The 21,563-nt window shown below is 46.3% G+C and overlaps 1 protein-coding gene and 1 long non-coding RNA gene across 3 annotated transcripts; one reads left to right on the top strand and one right to left on the bottom strand.

The window, feature by feature from the left end:
* Positions 1 to 940: 940 nt before the first annotated feature.
* Positions 941 to 11,974, top strand: Gm15441 (predicted gene 15441). The gene is made up of 4 exons (NR_040409.1): positions 941 to 1,043; positions 7,900 to 8,064; positions 9,345 to 10,456; positions 11,682 to 11,974. It is a non-coding gene; the product is annotated as a predicted gene 15441 (long non-coding RNA).
* Txnip (thioredoxin interacting protein) lies at positions 5,885 to 9,785 on the bottom strand. Of its 2 annotated transcripts, none has more exons than NM_001009935.2 (8): positions 9,257 to 9,785; positions 8,778 to 8,853; positions 8,525 to 8,672; positions 8,307 to 8,409; positions 7,897 to 8,153; positions 7,648 to 7,804; positions 7,383 to 7,534; positions 5,885 to 7,263 (listed from the first exon to the last, which is right to left on the bottom strand). In NM_001009935.2, exons 1-8 carry the CDS (start codon positions 9,504 to 9,506, stop codon positions 7,213 to 7,215), a joined length of 1,194 nt encoding a protein of 397 aa, NP_001009935.1. In that variant the 5' UTR covers positions 9,507 to 9,785; the 3' UTR covers positions 5,885 to 7,212. The 2 variants fall into 2 exon arrangements, with proteins under 2 accessions (NP_001009935.1, NP_076208.2); NM_023719.2 differs by having other exon boundaries at positions 8,778 to 8,850.
* Positions 11,975 to 21,563: the final 9,589 nt, after the last annotated feature.

The following is a 21,563-nucleotide window of genomic DNA, read 5'->3' as shown; positions in this document are numbered from 1 at the left end:
ACACACACACACACACACACACACACACACACACATACACCCTGGAAATGTAGTTTACACCTGTGATCCCAGTGCTCAGGAACCTGAGGCAGGAGGATTGAGTTAAGTGTGAGGCCAGTCTGGTTTACACAGTGACATTCTGACTCAAAGATAAAGAAACAAATAACAAGTAAATCAGGGGGGTTGGTAAAGTACTTGCTATTTAAGCTGAAGCACCCACATAAAAAGCCAGGTGGGCTGGTGTCTGACTGCAGTTCCACTGCAGGAAGGCTAACAGGAGGGCCCCGAGGCTTGCTAGCCAGTCTGAGAGTTCCCAACTTTCAGTGAAAGACCTTGTCTCAAAAGTAAGATGGAAATTGTAAGAGGAAGACATCTGACCGACTTCGTTCTCTGTGCATACACATGTTTTACTAAACTTCCTGTTTGTGTGTGTGTGTGTGTGAGAGAGAGAGAGAGAGAGTGTGTGTGTGTGTGTATGTGCAATGCACGTGCTCCCCTCTAGCTCCCAAAGGCACCAGGAAGGCACATAGAGCACAGACAGACAGACCTGCAAACACAGACATGCACACAAAATAAACTACATAAAACTTTACATCAAAGCAGTATTGAATGAACCGCCTACGGTGTGGAGAGTTTAAATAAGCAAGCCAGTATCACATGCTGGCAGGTGTCACAGGAGGTGTAGAATTTAGTTTGGTTTCAGGGCCTGCATTCTCAATAACTAGCTCTCCTAAGTACCTGTGGTGGTGAGTGTTTTGTTAACCCCAACTAAAGTCATCTGGGAAGAGAGAGCTTTAATTGAGGAGATGCCTCCATCAGACTAGTCTGTGGGGCATTTTGATTAATGATTGATGTAGGAGGGCCCAGCCAGAGGTAGGTGGGGCCATTTCTGGGCAGGTGTTCCTGAGCCATATAAGAAAGCAGGCTGAACAAGCTATGGGGAGCAAGCCGATAAGCAGCACCCCTCCATGGCCTCTGCATCAGCTCCTGCCTCCAGGTTCCTGCCCTTGCCTTCCCTCACTGATGGACTGTGATCCGGACATGTAAGCCGAATAAAACCCTTTTCTCCCTGAGTTGCTTTTGGTCATGGTGCTTATCACAGCAAAATAGAGAAAGCAAGGCAGAACTCTACGGGAAGGCTAATCACGGCGCTTTTCCAGGCTCTAGAGCCATCACCTAGTGAGCCAAGGCCTGCAACCCTGAATCTGTGGCTGTCTCTGAAAGGTTGTTTCAACCTCCAAAGTACTGTGGATAGGAGGTCTTCTCCTGTCAGGGTGCTTAGAACAGGAGAGTCAGTTAAACGTGCGCTTTATCTCCCTTCTGTGTTCTCACTTAGAGGTGATTCAAGAAAAAAATACTCTAGCAGGACTCTGTGGACTGCTCAAAAAAAATTAGTCAAAGGAAGGCTGGGAGCTGGCTCACTCAGTAACATGTTTGCCACACAAGAACAAGGGTCTGAGTAGGAGCCCAAACCTATTTAAAATGCAGAACATAGTAGCTAATGTTTATAATCCCAGTGGTGGAGAAGAGCAGACAAGGGGGGGGGGGCGCTGGGGATGCCTGGCCAGACAATGTAGCCCCACTAGGGAACTTCGAACTCTGAGATATCCTATCTCAAAAACAAACAAACAAAATGTGCACGAAGTCAAAGCAACAACACCCAAAGTGAGAGTGCGTGTACACACACACACACACACACACACACACACACACACACACACACACACGAGACAGAGAGAGAGAAAGAGAGAGAGAGTCAGAGAGTCAAAGGTCTTCATGTGTGATTAGTTCCTGCTGGCCATATGCTTAGTTTCATCTTCTCTCCACAATTTTCTCTCTCAATGTCCCAACTCTAGTTGGATCCTTTCATTTTCTTTACGTTTAGAGAAGCCCCTTGGCTTTTTGTTTGCGTGTTTGTTTTTAAGTAACTACCTGTAGCTGCTGTTTTTGGAGCCCACCTTGGCCTCAAAGTCACTACTGTGACCCTGAGGATGGCCTGGATTTCCTGATCTACTGTCTGCTTTTTTGAGGCAGGGTCTCATGTATCCCAGGCTGGCCTAGACTCACTACATAGATATATATGGCTTGAACGTTTGAACTTCTGTGATCTTCCTGCCTCTGCCTCCTAAATTTGGGGATTACTGGTGTTTACCACCAGGCATTTTTTTTTTTTTAATATGCTGCTAAGGTTCAAATTCAAGGCTTTGGCTTTATGCATTTTAGACACTCTCCCAACGGAGCTGTGTCTCTAGTCTTTTTGTTTTGTTTTGGTTGTTGTTGTTTGTTTGTTTCAAGACAGTTTTTCTTTGTATCTCTGGCTGTCCTAGAACTCACTGTGTAGACCAGGCCAGCCTCTAACTCACAGAAATTCTCCTGCCTCTGCCTCTGGAGTGCTGGGATTAAAGGCATGCGCCACTGCTGCCGGGCTCCACCTCTAGTCTTAATAACAAAAGCTTTCTGTGTACCCCAAGCTGGCTTGAACTCTTGACCTGTTTGCCTCAGTCTCCCATATATGGGGTGACAGGCCACCAGGCCCTTCTCTTAACTTAATTTTCTTTAGGGTGTTCCCCCCAGCTTTCTCCCCCCCCCCCCCCCCGCCACTTCTCACTATTTCTTTTTGACTTTTCTCAGCTCTTCCCGTACTAGACTGGACCTAATGAATAAATAAATAATACTCAGAACTAGATCTCTACTAAAGGCGGTGGTACGTGGGGGTTGTTGTTCTTTAAAAATTGAAAGCCATTTGAGAAGAGCACGGGAAAATGAGACCCAGTGTTAAATGGGGAAAGAGCTGCCCAGCAACGGGGAAGTGGCACAAAATGAGCCTTCAGGCAGGAAATGTCCCAGGGTGAGACAGATTGTGCAGAGAAGGCAAAAGGAAGTGGAGGGCAGCCTGCTGTGCCCTCAGGAGGGATGGGTTTCCTTTTGGGGAGCAGATCCGGCAACTTCCTTCCTCAGAGTTAGCTGCGAGGCACGATATGGCGATGACTCGTGACACAGTGCTGTATAAGTCTAGATTAATTAAACAGAACTAAAAATGCCATTTTTCAGTCACAGTTTGATGGCTCCACAGCACAAGGTTCACACAGAATGTCTGTTGTCACAGAAAACGCCTTAGTCCAGGTGTGCTGAGTGACACCTATAAACCCAGTGCTCAGAGCTTGGGGCCCCCCGTGCAGAGTGAGGTCCAGGCCAGCTTGGGTGACAGAGAGAGACCAGTCTCGGAAAGGAAATAAAATCTTGTCGATAGTGCTAGATGTGGTAGGGCTGGGGCTGGGGCTGGGATACCAGGAGAGGGGGCATATGTTCTGCCTCTTGCAGGATCAAATCTCTTGAGTGGCCTTGGGTGTTGTTATCTGTCCTTCCCTGGCCACTCAGTTCTCATAACAAGTCTGTGTACACAAAGATGCAGACCTTCCTGGTCTCTCCATCCCTTAGCCTGGCCCTCTTTCTCATTCTTGTCCCTGCTCCAACCCTCAAGTCCCTGGAAACCCAGCTGCATAAAAAACTTTTCCGTCAACTTTGACCTAGTTTCCTGATCGCAGCATTAAAGGGGAGGGGCTACTAAATGTTTGAACAGGTGAGAAATGGGGGAGGACTTCAGGTGAGAGTTTTCACAGCAATGGGGAGAGGTAGGTACCAGCACACTGTAAACAGACAAAAGGATCTCATGAATCTAAGATGCAGATCAGTTGGCAAAGTGTTTGCCCAGTGTAGACCGAGCCCGATTTCAGCCTCCAGCAGTGCATAAAGTGAGCGTGGAAACACTCGAATGCCTATGAATCCAGTGCTAGGAAGGTGGGGCCAGAGGGCCAGAAATTCAAGGTCACCCTGAAGACACAGCCTAGACTAAATGAAACCCAGTATCAAAAGACAAAGAAGGAAAAATGTCACCTGGCTTGGATAAAGGCACAGGCTGTGAGCTTGGTGACCTGTGTCTACAGAAGTCCTCTGACCTCCTGGGCACTGTGGTATACAGACACAAATGATTGTTCTTTTTATTTATTTATGTTTTATTGTTTATTTTATTTTTTGTTTGTTTGTTTTTGTTTTTTTGAGACAGGGTTTCTCTGTGTAGCCCTGGCTGTCCTGGAACTCACTTTGTAGACCAGGCTGGCCTTGACCTTAGAAATCTGCCTGCCTCTGCCTCCCGAGTGCTGGGATTAAAGGCGTGCGCCAGTGAGGCAGGAAAGTGACAGGTGCGCTATAGCGAATGAATGATAAAGATCAATTACTAGCGCAGAAAAGGATTTCTTTTTTTTTCAATTTCTGTTCAGTTCTGTGTTCACAGCTTTTTTTGTGTGATGTGTGGTTTTGTGGTTTGTTTGGGGGATAAAAGTGCTTGCTCTGTAGCCCTAGCAGACCTGGCGGTACCTGTGGCCAAGGCTGTCTTGAATTCTTGGCAATCCTCCTGCTTTTGCCTCTCAAATGCTGGGTTTTAGGTGTGCATGACCACAGCGAGCCTCCCCTTGGTTTCTAATACAGTGCTTCAGAGAGTGTACTGGTGTGTGGAGAGCTATGGAAAACCCATTTTGACGAAAAACATTTAGATGAACCAAAAACCAGAAAGAATGGTGTGATGTATTCTGCCATCTTTGTTTCTCATGTGTGTAGCTTTTTCCTGAACAAAATAACTTCAGTTAGCAGTGAAATGGTTTATCAGTCATCAATACCCTTCTAAGAAATAGAAAATTCCAAAACAGGTCCCAAGGAATCAGGGTAGACACTGAATTCTAATTATACGTTGAGAACTGTAAAGAGTCAGGCTGTGGTGGTAAACGCTAATCCCAGCATTCGGGGGACAGAGGAAAGTGGATCTCTGAGTTTGGGGTTAGCCTGATCTACAGAGCAGGACTACAGAGAAACCCTGTCTCAAAAAACACAATAATCTATAAAGACAGAAAACTGTAGCTGCTTCTAAAACATTTAATCCCTGTAACTAAAACCAAGTCTGAAATAGTTCCTCTTTGCAGCTTATAAACCAAGTTTATATTGGGGGAATTCTCAATAAAAACCAAGTGATGAATGAGACCGTGGTCTTCTAACCCCAGTGCTCGGGAGGCTGAGCCAGATTGCTTCCAGGTTAAGGCTAGCCTGAACTTGTCTCAAACCAAACCAAAAACTCCATTGCCACCAGTCATCCTGTTTTGGGGTAGGGTGGGCTGAGGCCTCTGCCAGTCAGAACCCATTCTCACTCTGGACTGTCTGCTGAGCTTTAGGGAACATCAGATCCACCGGAGCACACCAGGACTGCTTCCTGCCTCCCATCTGAGCAAACACCCATTTAATTTCCCTCACATTAATCTCCCAGTCCCTTTTCCCCACATCCTCCCTGCGTTTGTGTAAACAAAAGCTGCTCATTTGGATTTAACAAAAATAAAAATCTCACCCTGTCCCTTCCAAATCCCCTTAGTTATTTTTAAAGAATTCATAAACAGGGCAGAGAACTGGGCTCAGAGATGGCTCAGCAGTAAAAGACGCTTTCTGCGAAGCCTGAGGTCCTGGTCTCAGGGTCCCACAAAGTGGAGCTGACTTTTGCAAGGTGGGTTCTAAGCACCACATTCCCACCTGCATTCACACACACAAACTATGAAAACCTGAGCATGACACTGCGTGCTCTTGATGGCTGCACCAGAGGTTCAAGGCTATCCTCAGTCCCAGGAGCAAGCCTGATCCTGAAGGAGTTTTCTGACTATGGACGTGGTTAATTAGCTTCTACTACCAGACCCTACGGATTCCTCCGTCTGAACAGAGGCCAAACCAGCCGTTATGTCACTCAGCGTCAAGAGACTTCTCTCTCCACGGGCTTTCAGTATTGAGACAGGGGAACACTTTCTAGTAACTTCTCCAGTATCTCATAGACAAGAAAAGAACATTTATTTTTGTCATTAAAAAACTTTATTTTTTTTTACAAAGGATAACCCCACTTTGGGGTGAAAATATATTTGGATAAGTAGAAAATATAGTTTTTAATCATACAAAAAGATACACAAAATACAAAAACAACAAAACCGAAACCTCCATCAGCTCGCAGACATTCTGGCTGCACAGTTCTCAGGTGGAGCTGACACAGGACAAAGTGCTAAGGCTTAGTGAGCTTCCGAGCCAGGGCTGAGGCCACAGTGAAAGCAGCACTTTCTCCCAACACTGGACAGGAAATGGGGTCTGGGGGCTTCTGTGCCCCGATCAGTGCTGGGGCATCTCAATGTAGAATGTCACCCAGGCTCCAGCTGTCAACCACAACCCTTCACAGGATTAGTGTTAGAATTACACAAGTCTGTGCGTTGGGAGAAAGCCTCAAAAGCAATAACCAAGCTGGGCCTTTGATCGCAGCACTCAGGAGGCAGAGGCAGGTGGATCTCTCAGGCCAGCCTGGGTCTACAATGTTCAGGGATAGAGACCCTAACCCCCACCCTCCAAGTCACTGGGCTTAATCCTTAAGAGACTGGTGGAGCTTACATCTATAACGGAGACTAAAACAAAATTGACAAGCTAAAGTGCTAAGAACATCACCTTAGAATCAATTCCAAGGGGTTACAGGGAAATAACAGATTCTCCCATCTGATTATGCTTACAAGAGAACACAGTGCAACTGGCTGTAAAATGGCTTTTATGGCCGTCAGTGGGCACAGCTACTACTGCTCCCAGGGTGAAGTCAACTTGGAGCAGCTGCCCCGAATTTCACAGGCTGCGTGCTCACCAGCCGTGGAAGGTCTTTTCTTTGTAAAGATATAAAAAAGGAACACTGACTTTAAAAAACACACAAAAACACTCCTCTTACAAAATTTTGGCCATGACTTGAAATTGGCTCTGTCCCCCATGGCACAGATGATGGTCTACTGATATTTTAGACAATTTAAAAGTCCCTTTAAAACAAAAACCTTGGAAAGACAACGCCAGAAGGTCAGCAGTGCCCTGACTCAGTCAACACAAACAAGTTCTTCATTTCCAACATCCGAGAAAGTGGTCAGGTCTCAATTTTTCTAAGAGTGTTCTGACATCCACCCAGCAAACACTCCTATGCCACAGTGCGGGCACTGGTCTGCACCACTTGAAGCCGGAGACCCGCCTACTGATTGCCACCCATCTTGAGGAGTCAGCGGCTGGGGTGTACCCGTTCCCCGCTGTAGAGACTGAGTCTCTGAAACACTGGAGTTCAAGCAGAGAGGCAGAAAGAAATGCGCTAATACAGATGCTTCATTTCCTGCAGGCTCACTGCACGTTGTTGTTGTTGTTGTTGTTGTTAAGGACGCACGGATCCACCTGGAAGGGGAATAGAGAGGAAATTTTCAGGTTTTTTAGTTAAGTAGAAAACCCACATTAACCCTTCCTTCAAAAGGCCTAGGACAAAATGTTGACCCTGTGAGAATAGCAGTTCTCACCTCAGTGTAAGTGGGTGGGGGCATGAACTGGAACTCAGGGGCGTACATAAAGATAGGGCTGTCTTGAGAGTCGTCCACATCGTCCAGCAGAGGGGTGGTGGGGCTCTCTAGTCTGTGATCTTCAGGAATGATGTCCATATAGCAAGGAGGAGCTGAAGAGAGAAAACGGTGTCAGAAGTCCGACTAAGAAATAAATGCCAGGTCACCCCAACTCCACAAGCCCAAGCAGATCAAAATAACTCGAACCTATCCGGCTGCAGCTTACCTTCTGGGGTATCTGGGATGTTTAGGTCTATCCAGCTCATCTCAGAGCTCGTCCGGCTGGCCATGCTGGATGTCCGGCTGCTCAGACCAGACCTGCTGCCAATCACTAGGGGCAGATCAAGGATGACTTTCTTGGAGCCAGGGACACTGACGTAGATCTAGAGAGGAGGATGGCAGTTTGTTAGATGGGTTGAGTACAGAAAGCACTGAATTTGTAACCAGGTAATTGTCTCTCTTCTCACCCACTCACCAGCAAGGAGTATTCGACTTTGAGGATGTTGCAGCCCAGGATGGATGGTCTGATCTTCTGCACTCTGAGGCTCTTGCCACGCCACGATGCGCAAGTCCCTGAGATAATGTGATTGCCTCTGACTGAGGACAGCTTCTGAGTGAACACTTTGGTCTGGCCATTGGCAAGGTAAGTGTGTCGGGCCACAATAGCCGCTTTGGGGACCACGATTCGGGAACACGTGTTCTCAAAGTCAGCATGGATGGAGATGTCATCACCTAGAGTTAAAATAAAATGAGGAAGTATGAATAGCCATGCAAGTTAACAGCACTTCCTCTGCCTCTACCCTACGACCCTCTCCGTACCACCCCCAACCCCCCCACCCCCAGTTCTGGCTATCCTGTCTAGCATTTGAAGCAGTATGTTTTTACCTTCACAGAATCCTTTTCTGTCAATTCGAGCAGAGACTGACACACGTCCATCAGGAATGAACATGCAGGAAACTTTCTTCTCCTTTTTGGCAGACACTGGTGCCTGTGTAAAAGGAAATAATGTTTTGAGATATTTCAACCCCCATGCATCTAATTTATTATCCCTGACCAAGAAGAATTTTAAAACCTTTTTAAAAACAAAAACAAAAAATCCTCACCATTAGGTCAGGGGTATTGACATCCACTAGATCCATCACTTCGAAGTTTTTCTTTGCCTCTTGAGTTGGCTGGCTGGGGCGATCGAGAAAAGCCTTCACCCAGTAGTCTACGCAACCATATTTTCCTTTAAAGGATGTTCCCAGGGGCCTGTGTCAAAACAATGAACCAAAATTAAGGCTAAGAACTGTAAGAGATCAATGGAGGGGGAAGACTTAGAAATAAGAGTGCAAGGTGCACACGGTGGATGCCTACCCTTGAGGAAGCTCGAAGCCGAACTTGTACTCATATTTGTTTCCAGGCCTCATGATCACCATCTCGTTCTCACCTGCTGGGAAACAAAGACAAGGGGCCATTAGGCTTCTTGTTACATTTTGAAAGCGTCAATGAGGAGTGCCTGGGCAGTAGACTACCTTACTTCACTTCCACTTTCATCTCTTACACTATGGAAGAAAAGATCCCAGAGCACTTTCTTGGACAGAAAGTTGCGAAATCCACAAATACATTAATCTTTAAGTAGTAGCTAAGACAACACTTTCAGGAAACAGTACCTCAGAAAGTGTTCAAATCACTCTAGGGGGGTGAAGGGTAGTGAAAAACTTGCTAATTACAAAGTAAAAAAATATAGGGACCAACAGTTCAAACCATTCAAACGAACAACTCGAAACATTTAGTGGTGCCCTCCCCGACCCACAGACCTCCCAAGTCACCATCAGTCCTGCTGGGAGCAGTACCTGTAGGCTGCTCTTCTAGGAGAAGTGTGTCTTCATAGCGCAAGTAGTCCAAAGTCTGTTTGCACTGCTGAGACCCTTGCATCCACAGGACCTTGGCCACGCCGCAAGCCAGGATCCTGACGGCTTTGACTCGGGTAACTTCACACACTTCCACTATTACCCGTCCGGCCACCTTCTCCCCGCTGCCGTACACCTTCTCGGGGTCGTTGAAGACCACCTCAAAAGACTTGATCTTCTTGAACATCACCATGATTGAGCCGAGTGGGTTCAAGAAAAACGAAAGCCGGAGAGGAAAAAAATCTTTAAGAACCCTTCAAAGCAAACGAAGAGCTCGCCTCCGTAAAGTCAGGGCTTGAAAACCCAAACGAAAATGTAAAGAAAGCTTCAAACAAACCCTAACAACTTTTCCAAAAGGTGCCTGGAAGTTTCAGCCTGCCGGCTGTGCCAAAAGCTTTCAGGAGAAAAATAACAGCTGTCTTCCGCAACTGGAGAAACTCTGGAAACCCCGAGACCAGAGGAGGAGAGTGTCAAGCGGCTGCCGGAAACGGCTTATATAGCCGCCTGGCTTGGCGCTCCACGCGAGTGCTGGCCTGGAGGCTCGTGCAGCCCTCGTGCACAGTTCTCCCATTGGCTACTTGGCCCTTGTTTACCAGGCCTCCAACCAATCAGCGAGGCCGCCGGGGCGCGTGGACACGGTGTGCTCCTAGCGGGGAAAATGGTTGTTGTTCGGGTGCGCAGCCTTGCCAGCAGGAGGGGCGGGGCCCGGGGCGACGGGTGCCCTCCCTCCCCCCGGGAGGCTGGGACCCCGGGACCCTGAACCTCATCCAGGGGACTCCTCTTGGGAGCTGGGTTATTTGGGTGTGTGCTTTGTTTTTTTTTTCCCCCTTCTTTTTTTAGGTGAAAGAAAAATGTGCTTAGGAGAGGATTTCATGACTCGCCTGAGCCAGCGCAATTCATTTCGAGGTGACCATTTATTCCTGGCTCACAAGTTCGCAAGTCTTGTGAAAAACAATCCCATCGCACCGAGGATACTCCAGGATGGAGCGGAGGGCGAGAGTGCAGTCGTGTTAGTGAGAAAGAGCCCACCCGATATGCTCCTATTGCACTTCTATTGAAGAATAAAAGGCTGCGGTCTCTCCAGACGAGAACTTGTCAGATATTTTAAAGTCTGGCTTTCAGTCCTTTCTGGTGAATGCTCTGGTGGGTTCCCCTCATTTCCCCCTCATTTCATGCCCCTATGTGCTGCTACTGTTCCTCGCCCATTACATTCTATTCTGTTCTCTGGAGCGGAAGCAGTAAGGGAGTGTCCACATCCTGTTGCTTATCCCCTCATCTCTTCAGTGTACCTGTGAAGTTGGGGAACATTTTGTATATGTTCCCTTGTTCCTCACTGCAGCTTTGTGAGGTGTTTACTTTCACACTGATGGCTCCCCCGTCCTTGTTTCTCCAGGAAACAAGAGGTGGACAAACCAAAAAAATAAAATAAAAGAAAGAAAGAAAAAGGAAGAAAAAGAACCTCACTCCTTACTTTGTTTTCGAGTTCCTGTCATTCTTTTCCCCCCTCTGTCCTCTCTCCAAATTCACTAAATGAAATGCATGTCCCTAAGCCTGTTTCAATTTCACCGGCGCTGGAGCTGTGTTAGTTTCACTTAGTTATCTGGCAAACCTTGCTGAGAGATGCCTCAGGAGCTGACTAGAGAAATAACTCTTAAGTGTGCAAAGAAACTCTTGTGTGAAGGATTACCTGCAACCCCCTCCCCCTTCGCCCCCTACTCTATTCCCCACCCACCCACCCACTCCCACCCCCACCCCCACCCCGCGCCGGAGCCTTGTCATTGAGTCCTAAACTCCTTCCATATTTGGGCAGAATTATTAGGAGACTATCTATCTCCTTCCTTGCGCAGGAAAATAAAGATGATATAGCCCTGAGATTAAGATGGAGAAGTAAAAAGCGATTGCATGCCTGTTCACCGCTGTTCATAAACAACACCCCCAGCCCCCACCCCCGCGCGCCCTAACTGGGTTGACACCCTAAGGCTAACAAGTTACAACTGAACCTTAAGCAAGCACAGAGATGAACATCACACGGTTCAAAAACATATACACAACACCAAGGCCTAGGAACACCTTGATCCTTAGGGTGTGTTTGTTCCAGAAAGTTAACTAACTAGGCGTCAGGTGTTTTCCAACGATAAACAGTATTTATGAATACTGTAAGGGAGGTAGGTCGCTCACTAACTTCAGTTTCTCAGTGCCTGTAGCAGGCATCTGAGAAAACCTTAGCTTGATGGTATGAAATATCAAAATATACCGAAAGTTCATATATCGATGTTGTTAAATAGTGTGGTATGTAGCAACATAAGATTTAAAAATTTTGTAAGTATATGGCTGTTATTTTCTTCTACCACCTGTGTGCTTGCTGCAGGTGTCCGCCGATGCCTTAGAAGTGGAGTTAAGAGTTGTGAGCTGCCGTTTTTTGGTTCTGGGACTCGAACTCGTTTCCTCTGATACTATCAACCACCAAGCCATCTCTTCAGCCCCAGCTACATAAGACTTCAGGAGAACCAGAGAGATGGTGCCAGGCCTGCCAACCTGAGTTCAATAGCAGAACCCACACAGTAGCAAAAGAACCAACTCTGACCTCCCCTCTCCCCCTCCCCTCTCCTTCCCCTCTCCAGTAGTCACTCCAGAGACACCCAAAATAAAAAATTTAAATGTAAAAAAGTTCTTGTTTTTAAACCTTGAGGTCAGATGAAGGAGGGGAGGCTGCTAAGGGGTGAGAGGGTGCTGCCTTGGGCTGTCTCCTTGGAGGCAATGCTGATAGTTATTCGGTGTTGTCTATGGAGTATTGAATTCTTTAATTAAGGAAAAACCTGTGGACAGTTCTGTGTCCTGTCCCCTGCACGGCTATCGTTTCTTAATTTGCGGCGCTCAGCACAGACCACTTGTTTGTTCTGCGTTAGGCCAAAAATCTGTTTAACTCTGGCAGTGGCAGCTGCTTCCTGGGCCTATAGCCAAGGCTTGTTCTGAATTGGCTGCCTCCTGGAGTGGATTGTTTATAACCTTTCACCTGGTATTCTCATAGCAGTTTGTCCCTCTTCACTCTCTCTCTCTCTCACACACACACACACACACGCACACTCACACGCACATGCACATGTACGCACGTACCCATCTCAGTTCTTGGATGGAAGAAAAAAAAGTCTTATAAACAAAAACAGGGCAGAGGCTGTGGGTTCAGGGACAAGGACAGCTGTGCCCAGGGGGAGCAGAGGCTTGCAAGTTCAGTCTCAGCGCCAGTAGGAAGCCAGGAATGTTTGTCCTGTGTTTGTTTTACTCTAGACAACCGGGTGCCAAAGCTGGCAGTGCAGCCTTCACAGGAGGTGAAGCCAGGCCTGCAGGTCCTTATTCTCTCACCTCTGGCCCCCGCAGACAGTCAGAGCTAGGGATGCAAAACAGCTTGGTTTCTTAATCACTGTAAAATATGTCTTTTCCTTCATCTGCCTACTTCTTTCCTGTCTTTCCCTAAGAAGGTAGTTTAGGGGTGGGGGTTGTGAAATGAGTCTGTGGGATTTGAGACTACCCAGACTACTATACAGAGAAACCCTGTCTCGAAAAACCAAAAAAAAAGAATTCAAAGAGACTTTTTTTTTTTTTTGGACAAGGTTGCATGTGTCCCAGGCTGGCCCCAAACTTGCTATAATAGCCAAGGATGACCTCAAACCTGTTTTTTAAAAAAAAAAGACAGACAGGATTTGGGCTGGAGAGATGGCTCAGCAGTTAAGAGCTTCCAGAGGTCCTAAGTTCAATCCCCAGCAACCACATGGTGGTTCACAACCATCTATAGTGAGATCCGATGCCCTCTTCTGCCCCTGTCTCTGCTTCCACAGCACTGGAACTAAATGAGCAAGCCGGCCCTCTCCCAACTGAGGTTCATCAGCACACTTGTGCCAATGCTATTTTATTTGTAAAGTCAGCTACCTTCTCGTTTTAAACAGGATTTAAGGTTGGATTATTTCATTTAGTTCCCACAATAACCCAGTGGCTCACAGAAAGGCACCGTGATTTGCCCGAGGTCACAGGTTTCTGTAAGTACATCCAGAACTTCATCCTAGGCCTACCTGTTCTGTGCCAGGCAAGCAGGTGACTCACTCTTGTAACTCCAGTACTGGGAGAGTAAGGCAGAGGAGAGCCACCACTCCAGGACTAGCCTGGGCTATGTCGTGAGACATTTAATATTATTTACAAAGGAATGATATACAGATGGAGAATGAAAAGCAAAGAAGAGGCCCAATGGGCTGGAGAGGCAGCTCCGTGGTTAGGAGAAATTGTTGTTGCAGAGGACCCAGGTTTGGTTTTCCAGCACCCACGTGGAGGTTCCATACTTCCTCAGGCACCAGGCACAGATGTGAGCCTTGCCTCTCGGTGCTTTGACTTGTACCTTGTTTGATCTTTGCAATGGCATTGAAAGGATACAGGGCAAGACTCTCAGAGTTTTAGATTTAAAGGGGACTCTAAATAGTTCCCTTGTTTGGTTGCAAGACACGCCCTCAGATAACCAGCTAATAAATATCTGGTTGGAGCCATTCCTGGGCTTGCTCTGAGGATGACGGTCCCAGGTTTAGAGGATTCATCATGGGCACCTAAAACAAACAACGACTGGCAAGAAGGGACCCCTGTATAAAATAAATACCTTGTCTGGAATCCCATGCTTCCCACTGTTGAGGCTGGTCTTCCTGCTTCTGCCTCCTGACTGCCAGCACGGCCACTGCACCCCAGCCACTGCACCCCAGCCACTGCACCCCAGCCACTGCACCCCAGCCACTGCACCCCAGCCACTGCACCCAGTCGGCTTGAGACTCGAAAGGGAGTCTCCTGAGTCAGATATGTCTGTTTGGCTTCTCTCTCCTTCCTTTCCTGAGAAGGCAGTGGTTCTCAATCTCCCTAATGCAGTTCCTCATTATGTTATTTCATTGCTACTTTCTAACCGTAATTTTGCTATTGTTATTAATTGTAATGTAAATATCTGCTATACAACTCCCGTGGGATCAAGGCCCACAGGGTGAGACACACTGCTCCAGTCAGTTTTCTTCAGTGTTTTTAGAAGACATCAAAGTGAGGGTTTTTTTTTAACAACTGTATAGTTTGAAAACCATCATTTAAAGAACTGGAGATTCATCTTGACTTTTGGTTTTTATTCTCTTCTCTTTTGCTATTTTGTTTCTTTTCTTCTTACCCTCTCAGAGCTTTTCCTAAGGATGTTGGCCTTGGTGTCCCCCCTTCTCTCTTTCTTTAATTTTTAGGTTTGCTTTTATTATTTTATGAGTGTTTTGTCTGCACGTACACCCATGTACCGTGTTCATGCCTGGCGCTGAGAAAGTGTTGAACCCCCATGTGCGTGCTGGAAAACCAAACCTGGGTCCTTTGCAGCAACAACAATTTTTCCTAACCACTGAGCCGACTCTCCAACCCATCGTGCCTCTTCTTTGTTTGCTTTTCGTTCTCCATCTGTATATCATTCCTTTGTAAATGATATTAAACAGTGGGTGACAGAGAGGCTGGAGAGATGGCTTCATGGGTAAGAGTCCTTGTTGCTTTTCTAGAGGACCTGGGAGAGGAGCCTGAGTGCCAGGCCAGCCTGGTCTACAGAGCCAGTGCCAGGATAGTCAGGGCTACACGGAAAAACCCTGTCTTGAAAAACAAACAAACAAACAAACAAAAATCAGAAGATCAAAGTGAGTTTGAGTCCAGAAAAGTGCTCTACTGTGTAACTAGCTTGTCTCCTGCACTCCTGTCAGCATCTCAAATTCAATTTACCACACCCCCATACACTAGAATGTTTGCTTTTTTAGAAAAAAATGGGGGAGAGAGAAGGATGTAGCCCAGGCTGGCCTTGGTCTCCTCATCTTCTAAGTACATTCACACCCACCTCAGATTTCTTTTCTTTTTTTTTTTTTTTTTTTTTTTTTTTTTTGGTTTTTCGAGACAGGGTTTCTCTGTTGAGCCCTGGCTGTCCTGGAACTCACTTTGTAGACCAGGCTGGCCTCGAACTCAGAAATCCGCCTGCCTCTGCCTCCTGAGTGCTGGGATTAAAGGCATGCGACACCACGCCCAGCTTCAGATTTCTTAATAGTTTTCTTAGCTAAACTTCCCAGTATCATCTTTAGATTACAGCTAGATTAATACAACATTTCCCCCCTGCCAGCTCCTGTAATTATCCAAAATCCTGAGCTTACTGAATCTCATGCAAATGTCCACCGTGCATTTAAAAGCTTTACAGCATGGTCTCTGCTAAACGTTCCTGCCTCGTTGCTCACTACTTCCTGATCTATGTTCCCTGCATGTCAGCCAAGCCTGGGTACTCAGTGTTCTCCTAATATCCTCTTCTTCCTTTGTGAAGTCCTCGATGACGCCTCTCTCTACCTGGAACACCTTCCCTCCTCAGCCCCAGCATCTGAAATCCCAGGCCCCACCCTGTCCCCAGTAGACAGTCAGCCGGCATTCCCCTCTGAAATCTTGGTGCCAGCTGGTCTCAGGTTTTGCCTTATAACTAAGTACGATTTTATTATTATTCTTTAATCCCCCCTAGCACATTGTTTATGCTTCTCAGGCAAGTTGCTCTTTTTTTCCCCCCTGGATAATGAATTTCTAGAGAGCAGGGCTATGTGCTTTTTGCAGTTGTGTGTTCTTCCTAGCACCTATGGAGTGCAGCTCAGGGCATAAGTACTGACTGAACTGATGGGTTGGGGGGACACTTTAAAGGAGAACAGAGTTGTTTCATAGCATTGCAGACTTGTAGTCTTGCTTCCCTTTGTTGTTAATGTTAAGTTTTATACTTTTAACTCCAGTTCTTCCCTCCTTGGAATCTATGGATGGATCGTTATGTATTAGAGCAAGGGGTGAAGGCAGCGAGGGAGGATGGGGTATTTTTCAACCAGGCTTTGTTGATGTAACGGCTCCAGGGAGACGGGACACTCAGTCCTTAGCCTTTTCTGAAAACTTGTTCTTTTCTGAGAAATCCTTTCTTCACGAGTTTAGGAATTGAGTTGGCTCAGCCCTGCCACCCAGTGGGTAGTTAACTACATCAACAAGATCCTCCGTCTAAGAACTATCACAAACACTGGAGCCTTTGTGGTGACCTGACTCTTGATCTAGAACTTTCCAACGAATGGCAGAGAAGATTCCTGACCGTGAGAAAAAGAAACAGATGACTGGGGAAGAAACTAAATACAAAACAGTCTCTTGTCCTTTTCACCTGGCTGACGATTAGCAGTGCTTTCTTTCTTAGCTTGTGTTTGAAAGAAAGAAAGAGAGAGGGGAAGGGAGGGAGAGAAGGAGGGAAGGAGGGAGAAGAGACGGCTCAGGGGTTAAAAGTACTGACTGCCTTTCTGGAGAACCCAAGTTTAACTCGCAGCTTCCACTCTGCTCACAACTGTCTCTAATCCAGCTCCAAGTGATCTGACGCCTACACACAGACATACATGCAGGCAAAACAACAATGCACATAGAATAAAAAAATAGGTTATTTTTTTAAAGGCTGCAAGCTGTGGGTTAGGGCACGGGGCTTTAATTGTGACACTCGGGAGGCAGAGGCAGGTGGGTGTCTGGAAGTTCTAGGCCAGCCTGGTCTACGTAACGAGACTGTCTCAAGACAAAACTTGAAGACAGCTGATTCTTACTCACAGTTGGGCAGCAGAAGCGTGTGAAGTGAGAGAAGAACACGGTGGTTGGAGGATGTCACTTGTCTCTGGTCATCCATAGCTTGCCCCACACCGTCTGACGTATGGCTCAAGTGCCTGTTCTCTAGTGCCTCTCTGAGCCCTCAAACGGTCAAATACCGCATCCTTCGCAGTTCTCTGCGATTTCTCCAAACAGATTTAACTGGAACCTTGGAATCCTGGTGGCAGGCTAAGCTCCTCCAATGCATATGAATAGTTTTTACCAACTCTGTAGTGCCTGCCTCTGCAGTGCCTGCCTCTTGTCTCTAAACAGCTCCTCTGAGGTGTGAACCATATTATCATATGTCCTAACAGTTTAGGGATTTCAGATTTTTTTTTTTTAATTCAAAAAAGCATTTGTTGAACAAATTCCTGCACGCAGAGGCCCAATTCCCTCGGGTTGGAAGGACTGACTTCAGAAATCTTAAAGAGTAAGTGTAATTTCTGTACTGGGAGGCTGAGGCAGGAGAATTGCTAGAAGTTCAAGGCCAGTTTGGGACAGAGTGAACCCTTGTCTTAAAACAGGAATTCAAAAGAAGGATCGCAAATGGAGAGGCAGTATCTCAGTTTGTAGAGCACTGCCTACCATGAATGAAGTCCTGGCTTCGATCTCCAGCACCAGAGTAGACCTGTTGGCCTATGCCTGTCATCCTAGCACTTGGGAGATGGGAGGCAAAGAGTCAGAGTTCAAGGGCATCCTCTGAGTTCTAGGGCAGCCTGGACTTCAGAACTATTTTAGCTTCTAGATTCTAGCCTAATCAGCTAATGTAACTTAGGTTGGCTTTGAAAAAGTAGTGATTCCCCTGCCTCCACCTCCCAACCACTACAATAAGAAATATAAGGCACATTTTTTTTTTTAAAATATAGCAGTGGTTTTCAACGCTCCTAATGCTGCGACCCTTTATATAGTTCCTCATGCTGTGGTGACGCCCAACCATAAAATTATTTTTGTTGCTACTTCATAGCTGTAATTTTGCTATTGTTATGAATTGTAATGGAAATGTCTGTGTTTTCGATAGTCTTAGGCAGCCTCTATAAAGGGGTCATTCAATACTCAAGTGGGTTGGGACCCACAGGTTGAGAACTGCTGGCATAGCCCACTGTGCACCCTTCTGATTGTCTGTAGACTTGGCTGTGACAGAAGCAGGACTGTGGATTTCCTCATGAAGAGAAAATACCGCCCCCCCCACCCCCCATGGCCTCTTTCTGTTTCAGATGATTTAATTTTAGCACAGGGCCTCCAGAGCTCACAGAGAGTGGGGTGAGGGGAAGAGAGACCGGAGACTGATGAACTTAATTTAAAAAGACATAAAGAATTGTGTTCGTTGTATAAGTATTTTGGCTGCACGTATGCATAAGTACCATGTACATGACTGGTGCCTAAAGAAACGTACTGTTTGTATGCTACTAAAAGTAATAAACAAACAAACAAACAAACAAAACAACCAAACATTGACTGGCTATGGTGTGAATTGGATTTCCTGAAACTAGTGATGCACACCTTTAATCCCAGCACTCAGAAAGCAGAGGCAGTTGGATCTCTCTTAGGTTTGAGTTCCAGGAAAGCCAGGGCTACATAGAGAGACCCTGTCTCAAAAAACCAACAACTACATGTGTAATTGATAAGTCTGTGATGGTGGCCTTTACATGGAGTCCCAGCAGAGGTGGAGGCAGGGGGATCACCTCTTGTTGGCAGCCAACCTAAGCTAAGTTTCAGAGCGGGCTCCAGGCTCCAGTGTAAGACCTTGGTTAAAACAAACAAACAAGTCGGGCTGTGGTGGCGCACGCCTTTAATCCTAGCACTTGGGAGGCAGAGGTAAGCCGATTTCTGAGTTCGAGGCCAGCCTGGTCTACAAAGTGAGTTCCAGGACAGCCAAGACTACAGAGAAACCCTGTCTCGAAAAACAAAAAACAAACAAATATGTACATATGACTTAGGTTAATGCTTCAAGGTAGGAGATGCTCTATATTAAAGACAGGTGCATGAAACCCTTGGTCTTAAAGACACTGGTTCTATGAACTAATCACAGAAAATGTTCTCAAGACAGCCTTGATATGTGTGGATAAAGACACTTTGTAATATTAAATCATGTGTGTGTGTGTGTGTGTGTGTGTCTGTCTGTCTGTCTGTCTGCCTGTCTGCTGTTTGGTTTTGCTTGTTTGTTTAAGGAAAAAAAAAAAAAAGGATCTCTTGCTCCACAGGCTCACCTTCACCTTCACTTGCCACGTAGTAGAGGCTGGCCTTGAACTCCTGACTCTTCTGCCTGCTAATCATTAGGAACTTAAGTGCACTCCACCATACTAGGCCAGTTATTTATTTATTTTGTTACTTGTTATTTTTAGTGGCACACAAACAATAGGTTTCATGATGACATTGGTATAACAAGATATGACACATATCTTGTTGTATACCCACTACTGTTCCTTGTCTGGGCTCCTCTCCTTCTTCCACATAGGCCCCCTTCTGCTCTCATCTCATTAATACACATGCATACACACACACACACACACACGCACACACACACACACAGACAGACTGTACATACAAGAGGCCATACATGAGTTTTATTTCAGGAAACATGTAGTTTCACTGCTATGTGGTGGTGATAAATACTTCGTCCTGAGAATGGGCAGGAACTGAGCAGTCTTGGCTTCTAAAGCTCTGCCGTTGTCCTGTTCCACGTTGCTGCTAGTTTCCTGACACTGATTTTGAGAACAGTGATTACACAGCCTTTCTCCCTGAGATGGAGGACGAAACCTGTTACGATGCATGGATGGATAGAGTAGGGAGGGAGGTGTTGCCTTGGTCTGTGAAGAGATTGAAGCCTCAAGTTTCAAGGGTCAGTGTAGTGGTGCACACTTTAATGCCAGCACTCAAGAGGCAGAGGCAGGAGAAACTGTGAGTTCTAGGCCAGCCGTGGCGACAGTGTAAGCACCTGTCTTTAAAACAGGGTTGGCGGTAACAGGGGAGGACTGGAGATGTGATGGTGACTGAGGGGGGACTGGGGAGGACGGCTGAAGATGGAGATTATGTGTTCAAGCCAAGGTAGAAATGTCTCACTCCCAAATGAGATGCAATGTAGTTAAGAATTACGTTGCGTGGAGTTGGAGAGACGGTTCAGGGATTAAGAGTATTGCTGCTCGGGCAGAAGACAGGAGTTGTGTTCGCATAGACAACTGTGTTGTTCCCGCATCCAACCAGTGACCTCTGCTGGCCCCCAGCGGAATTACATTCACATCCAAAAACTCACAGTCAAGACGTCCACAAAATTTAAAGAAAATATTTTAAAACTCTTCTTTAAATCATCAAGATAAATATAAAAATGTTAAAAATAAAAACTTTTTAAAAATTACTCTATGTTACGTGCGTTCAGAAAGCAGCCCTCCTCAGGCCCCTCTCCTGAACGGTTCTCAGCTCCCAGCGCTTTCATCCAGCGTCCTGGTGCGCTTTCTATTGCTGGGATAAGCACCTTGACCGAAAGCTACTCGGGAAAGAAAGGGTTTCTTTCAGCTTACATTTATAGTCCATCACTGAGGGAGGGCAGGGCAGGAAGCTGGAGGGAAGACTCAAGCAGAGGCCATGAAGAAACAGTGCTGAGGGCTTGCTCCCCATGGCTTGCTCAGTCTGCTTTCTTATACCACTCAGGGCCACGTGCCCAGGGCTGGCATCGCCCACGTCAGTTATAATCAAGAAGATGTCCTGCTGACTTGCACACAGACCAATCCAATGGAGGCATTTTCTCAATTGAGGTTTGTCCTTCCCGTTTGACTCTGGATTGTGTCAAGTTGACAAGAACTGACCACTACATCTGTTTGCTTTGTTTTGTTTTTATTTTTTCTTTGCTGATGCTAGATTAGGTTAATGCCTCATTGTAGGAATGGGCTGAAATGTATCTCTGTCCATTTCTTGATATATCTCATTTGATGTGTTTTGTCTGTTTTAGATAGGGTCTCACAATGTGGCACAGGCTAGCCTGGAACTTTAGTTCTGTCTTCTAAAGAAAAGAAGAAAATAAAACTATATATGTGTATGTATGAAATAAAACATATTAGCTTAGGACCTTGTATAGTGGCACAGGCTTTTAATCCCAGACAGAGGCAGGAAGCTGTCTGTGTATCCCTGGCTGTCCTCAAACTCACTCTGTAGACCAGGCTAGCCTTGAACTTACAGAGATTCAACTGCCTCTGCCTCCAAAGTGCTGGGATTAAAGGCATACAGTTTGTTCCTTTTCAATGAGGGTTACTTCTGAGTGTCAGGGGGATCTCCTTTATGGGTTGATATGATCATGAGTCACCCGGATATGTTCAGTGACTGAGAATCCACAGCTAACCTGTAAGATGAGCATTGATCTCTGCGTTTTTAAGCATCTGCAGCAAAAATTCAACAATGGTTTCAGCCAATGACTGAGCAGGCCTCAAGTCTAACCAGAAAACAGTTTGTTACTCCCTAAATAGCCACGACGCTATTGTAGTAGAGTCTGCATCTTACTTAGAAGGTCAGTGTTGTAGATGCAGGGTCCAGCATGAGACCTTGGATGTCATTTCTTCCACAGTGGCCTGCCTGCTGCCTCCTGGCACCATGGAAGCTA

The sequence above is a fragment of the Mus musculus genome, chromosome 3 (genome assembly GCF_000001635.26).
Source record: "Mus musculus strain C57BL/6J chromosome 3, GRCm38.p6 C57BL/6J".
Taxonomy (NCBI): Eukaryota; Metazoa; Chordata; class Mammalia; order Rodentia; family Muridae; genus Mus; species Mus musculus.
The sequence above is the reverse complement of the archived record's forward strand: the minus strand, read 5'-3'. Positions and strand labels throughout refer to the sequence as shown.